Raw genomic sequence first — 6,000 nt, 5'->3', positions numbered from 1 at the left:
TTTTTATTTTCCCACTAACCAAATGTTTTAATAAATACCTGAATTATAAAAAATATTTGTGCTGATTTAGTGAAAAAGCAACATAAAAAATATCAAAAATTTCAGTGTTTCATACTTTTTTTTTATGGAGTAGTGAAATTAAATAATTTCGGTCAACTTTGATGATCCACATGGCCAATTAGGACCTGCCCATTTTACTTAAAAATTTGAAAATTTTTAAACAGAAAAAAAGTAATTTCTCTCTTATTAAAGGGCTTAACGACCAACTTGGTGATCATAGTCAAACGTCAAACCACTGACTTTATTGATTAAAAGAACATGTTTTTGATTAACAGGTCCAAAATGCATTTCCTATGTTTTCATATTATTAACTAAAAGAACTTTTTTTTTTAATGAGTCACAAGTACAAAATGCATTTCGTTTTTGTTTGTTTTTCTCAAACTGTTTCAGTTCTGGAATTATAAAATTGGTTACAGTGGGAAAGGCAGTACAAACATAAAAAATTTAAAAAAATAATACTTCATGTTTACTTATGATAAAAATCAAACAATAAATGGACAACAATTAATTGTATAACAAATATAATAATAATTTATTAAATAACACATACAGAATGGGTAGATATGAATAATTGCAGATTTTAACTGTTTATTATTACTATCATTGTAAATTATTTGATTACAAATTGAATGTAAAATTATTTGATGTTAGAATGAAGTTAGAAGTTAGAAAATATTTTAGCTTTGTTTTAATGCAAGAATTTCATATTAAAAACCATTCTTTCAAAACATATTCAATACACAAAATATGAGATAGTTTTTTTAATACTTAATACAAATACTGATTTACAGAGAGTTCTTGCAAGTTTAGATATTTAAATGCGGCTTAGTGAGTTATCTTCAATGAGGAAAGCTAAGAAATGACATGCAGAATAAAATCCACCATCAACTTAATCATTTTAAAAAAAATTTATGTGTGTGTTCGAGACAGTGATCAAATTAGAAATGGAAATATACGAACCGAACATTTACGCATATCAACTACCAATTGATGTAATATTTTTTTTATTACCAAACACTCTCTGGTCTTTTATCTAACCATTTCTTAATATTGGGCAAATCGTGAACTTTATCTCTGAGTGCCTTGATGTTTGTGTACTTAGCGCAGATATCTAATCCGGTTATGAAGTTGAAATATCCCAAGACTGCGACGAAATATATATCACCCCAAGAAAGCTGAAATTTTTTTTTTTTAAATCGATTAACAAAAAATTTTAATGTTGATTTAACTAAATTAAAAAATTGCATACCTTTCCATTTGCCAAGTAGCCATTTTCTTCGATAATTTTATCAAATCGTTCAAGATAATAAGGCACCGTTTCGTTTAAAACTTGACTTTTTATTTTGTTTTTGTAATCCTCGTCTTTACAGTAGAAATACGACCAGACGGCTAAAAGATTCAATGTTAATTTAATTTATGTAATAAAATAAAAAATCATTTTTCAGGTTGTCTTTATTTTCCTCACCGACTCTGAAATCTGAAAATGTATCCATTATTATATCAATTTGAAATGATTCCCATTGATTATCCCCTGCTAGATTAGCTTCCTGTCCAAGATATCTAACAAAACATAATTTTTATTACAACTCCAGGTATTATAATTATTTTAATTATAAATACCGGCAAATCGCTAAAGTTTGATGAGTCTGTTTACCGTCAATTTCCAAAAGAGGTAGTTTTCCAAATGGCATTTCTATTTTTAAAAAAAATTATAAATGAAACAGTTCATGTAAATTATCAATTGCTTATAAATTAATACTTCCTCACTTGATTTATACTGTGTCATCCAAATATTATAATCTTCTATCCTGCTGTCTTCGAATTCCTTTCCGAGGTAGCTTAGCATAAACCTGACTGACTCTCCGAGGCCCATTATGTTAAAATAGGTCAACTTACAGTTCATTTTTTTTAATAGTTCACACTAAAAAAAAAAAAAAAATAAAATCAGGTGTCCAAGATGCTAAACTGGCAATCGTCAATTGCCTAAGTGGCTTCTGTAGTAGTCTATGTGATAAAAGATTTCCTGTAGTGGGAGAATATATCATTAGGCATATAAAGACTGAAAATTATACAATTTTAAGAAGTGGGACATCCAAACAAGTCAAACAGCCAACCACTTGACAGACAAGATTGGGTCAACTTTAACATGACAAATAAAAAACTGCTCAAATTATTATTATTATTAATTTTTAAGAGCATTTTAACGGCTAAGATCATTTCACGCCCTAACATCCCAAACCTTCTATCTTAGATTCACTAATTTCGTGGTCCGCTTGACCAATTAATACATTACAATTAATTAAGGTTTTTAGTTGAGATGAAAAAAGTTAATGGCACGAGCGGGATCCGAACCCACGATCTTCGGCTAGATACGTCGCTGCTCTACCACCTGATCGAGGTCACGATAGCCTGATTCCTTTGGCTTTGGCAGCCTTGTCAGCATTTTCATTTCCTATATTACAGTGACTAGGTATCCACATAAAATCTACAGCTACTCCTAAATTTTTATGATTCCTTAAAGCGTAATATATTCCTTGTATTAGAATATTATAGGCGAAAAAATTTTGAATGGCGTGTAAAACGGACTGGGAATCAGTGCAAATTATTGTTTGTTTTTTCGAGGTATCACATATATTAACTGCTTGTATATAGCAAGCAACTCCGCAAAGAAATTACTACAAATGGGTGAAAGTGTGACAAGTTTAAAGAAATCAATTAAAATTTAAAGGTGGTGCATTTATTTTGACCACCAGTATAGTTACAGTTGTATAATTCTTTAAAAATGTATTTCTATTTTATGAAATTTTTTTAGCTCTAGAAAGATATATTTTTATTTATATATTAGGTTTTTCTTCAAGAACAAAATCCCATCTTTTTTTAATGTTTTCATTTTTGTGAAATCGATTTCAATTAAATAAATAAAAAAGAGAGTAAGAGTGAATAGGGGAGGCAGAAGACCCTGAACTATTTCATAAAAATAAAACCATTAAAAAAAAAGATGGGTTGTTCTTCAAGAACAAAATCCCATCTTTTTTAAATGTTTTTATTTCTGTGAAATCAATTTCAATTAAATAAAAAAGAGAGCAAGAGTGAATAGGGGAGGCAGAAGACCCTGAACTATTTCATAAAAGTAAAACCATTAAAAAAAAAACGGGTTGTTCTTCAAGAACAAAATCCCATCTTTTTTAAATGTTTTTATTTTGGTGAAATTTATTTCAATTAAATAAATAAAAAAGAGAGTAACAGCGAATAGGGGAGGCGGAAGACCCTGAACTATTTCATAAAAATAAAACCATTAAAAAAAAGATGGGTTGTTCTTCAAGAACAAAATCCCGTCTTTTTAAATGTTTTTATTTCTGTGAAATCAATTTCAATTAAATAAAAAAGAGAGCAAGAGTGAATAGGGGAGGCAGAAGACCCTGAACTATTTCATAAAAATAAAACCATTAAAAAAAAAAAGATGGGTTGTTCTTCAAGAACAAAATCCTGTCTTTTTTAAATGTTTTTATTTTTGTGAAATCGATTTCAATTAAATAAATAAAAAAAGAGTAAGAGTGAATAGGGGAGGCGGAAGACCCTGAACTTTTTCATAAAAATAAAACCATTAAAAAAAAAAAAAAACGGGTTGTTCTTCAAGAACAAAATCCCATCTTTTTTAAATGTTTTTATTTCTGTGAAATCAATTTCAGTTAAATAAATAAAAAAGAGAGTAAGAGTGAATAGGGGGAGGCAGACAACCCTGAACTATTTCATAAAAATAAAACCATTAAAAAAATGACGGGTTTTTCTTCAAGAACAAAATCCCATCTTTTTTAAATGTTTTTATTTCTGTGAAATCAATTTCAATTAAATAAATAAAAAAGAGAGTAAGAGTGAATAGGGGAGGCGGAAGACCCTGAACTATTTCATAAAAATAAAACCATTAAAAAAAAAGATGGGATTTTGTTCTTGAAGAAAAACCTACTGCATGTCTTAATTTTTCAACCAAACCTATTTTTGGTACATTAAAATTTAAGGGTGGTATGTTTATTTTGTCTATTAATGCAGTTAAATTTGTATAATTCCTTAAAAAATGCATTTTTATTTTATGGAATTTTTTTTAGCACTAGAAAGATACATCTAGCCCATAAAAGGAAAAACCAAAGAGATTTAAAAATGTACATTATTTCCAATCAATTTGAAAATTAAAGGTTTATTATCTATTTTATTACCTTTTTATATTCTTCCTTTTTACACGAAATGGAAATTATAAAATTCGTTTAAAAAGTGCCTAACTAAAATATTTTTTTATTTTTTTATTTTACATATTTTTCTATTTTACTTGAATATTTGTTAAAAAATGAATACTTATGTATGTACATATTTCATATTTTATTTCACATAGAAATTTGTTCCCTATTTATTATGATGATGTGTTAGCTGATTTAGTTTTTGTGTTGCTGAGTGTCTTTGAATATTTCTGATTTGTTGAGAAAGTTCATGGTGTAACCTAGATAAAATTTGCTCATAAAATATTCTTAAGAAATAATTATACGTATTAAAAGTTTTTTAATAATATATTTGTGCCATATATATGTATTAATAAATTGTGAAAGGAAAATTGTTTACTTTATTTCTTGATTAGTCAGCAGAAATGATTTAATTTGGGTAAATAGAAACAAACAATAACTCTTGCTATCGTAAGATTTTATTCACACGTTTATGTAAAAACAAGATAATATGATGACGCGTTTTAAATTATTTTGTTCTTTTGTCTTGTCTAATTATATTTTTATTTACAATTACAGTTTGATTTATGCCTTGGTGAGATAATGTTTCTAAATTGCATTAGATAACAAACAAACGGTGAAAATAAACACACAACAATCTTAATGCTGCCATATAATTTATTGAATTTTTTATTGTGTTAAATTATTATTAAAAATTGTAGTTATAATCAAATCAGCTTTCCTTGAAACCTCAAAACATTACTATGTAAAAAACGTTTAAATTTCATTGCAGAAAACTTAAGGCAATGTTCATCAACAAAAATTAACTAAAGATATAAATGCCTTAATGATTTTTTTTTCAAGTTTTTTATTTTATTTTATTTTAAGAAAAAAAATATATATAGCCTATGTATAACATAATGTATGAGTCCCTAATGTATTTAATAAATTACATAAATAATCAATATAAGTACACATAAAATAAATGTAAATACATATACACATATACATATGCATATACATATACAAACACACATACATATACATATACATATACATAATACATATACAGGGTGAATTGCTACTCGTGCTACAAACTTCTCCAGTAGATTCTTCACCCTAAAATGAACAAAAAAGTTCATATTGTCCATGGTCCGATTCTCAACCATTTCAGAGTAATTTCGCTTTTTATCGATTTTGAAAGATATCACGTCCTGGCGTCGGAAAATCGTGATATCTTTTAATCTAAACATTTCTCTNAGTGGATCGAGGTCACGATAGGTCAAGTGGTAGAGCAGCGGCGTATCAAGCCGAAGATCGTGGGTTCGAATCCCGCTCGTGCCATTGACTTTTTTATCTCAACTAAAAACCTTAATTAATTGTAATAAATAAATAAATTAAATAACTAAGTTAGGCGTAAATAAATTTAAGCCTCGCCTTGAGGTCCCATAGGGTTTTGTGTTTGGCTCTGGGTGCACATTTTTGTCCGATATCTTGAATTAATCTTATGCCGTTACCAGGACATCTATCGAAAAATCTTTGACAATTTGTTTCTATGAACTTGCACAGAAATTGCACTCCGGAGTTTGTGTGTTCATCTATCTTGGTCGCTAATGAGCTGTTAGGGCATAACCTTAGGAACTTTTATTTTGGGTTCTTTGCAGTTTTTTATAATTAATGTTACAACTTAAGCTCCAAGTAGCGCATGCATATGTTAACACTGGCTGTTCAC

The 6,000-nt window shown here is 28.2% G+C and overlaps 1 protein-coding gene across 1 annotated transcript; it reads right to left on the bottom strand.

The window, feature by feature from the left end:
- Positions 1 to 759: 759 nt before the first annotated feature.
- LOC106663963 (glutathione S-transferase-like) lies at positions 760 to 2,057 on the bottom strand. The gene is made up of 5 exons (XM_014389225.2): positions 1,828 to 2,057; positions 1,681 to 1,753; positions 1,526 to 1,620; positions 1,310 to 1,449; positions 760 to 1,235 (listed from the first exon to the last, which is right to left on the bottom strand). Exons 1-5 carry the CDS (start codon positions 1,961 to 1,963, stop codon positions 1,068 to 1,070), a joined length of 612 nt encoding a protein of 203 aa, XP_014244711.1. The 5' UTR covers positions 1,964 to 2,057; the 3' UTR covers positions 760 to 1,067.
- Between the last annotated feature and the right edge of the window lie 3,943 nt (positions 2,058 to 6,000).

The sequence above is a fragment of the Cimex lectularius genome, unplaced genomic scaffold (assembly GCF_000648675.2).
Source record: "Cimex lectularius strain Harlan isolate CLEC.00 unplaced genomic scaffold, Clec_2.1 scaffold86, whole genome shotgun sequence".
NCBI lineage: Eukaryota > Metazoa > Arthropoda > Insecta > Hemiptera > Cimicidae > Cimex > Cimex lectularius.
This window is presented reverse-complemented; position numbering and strand designations above follow the sequence as displayed.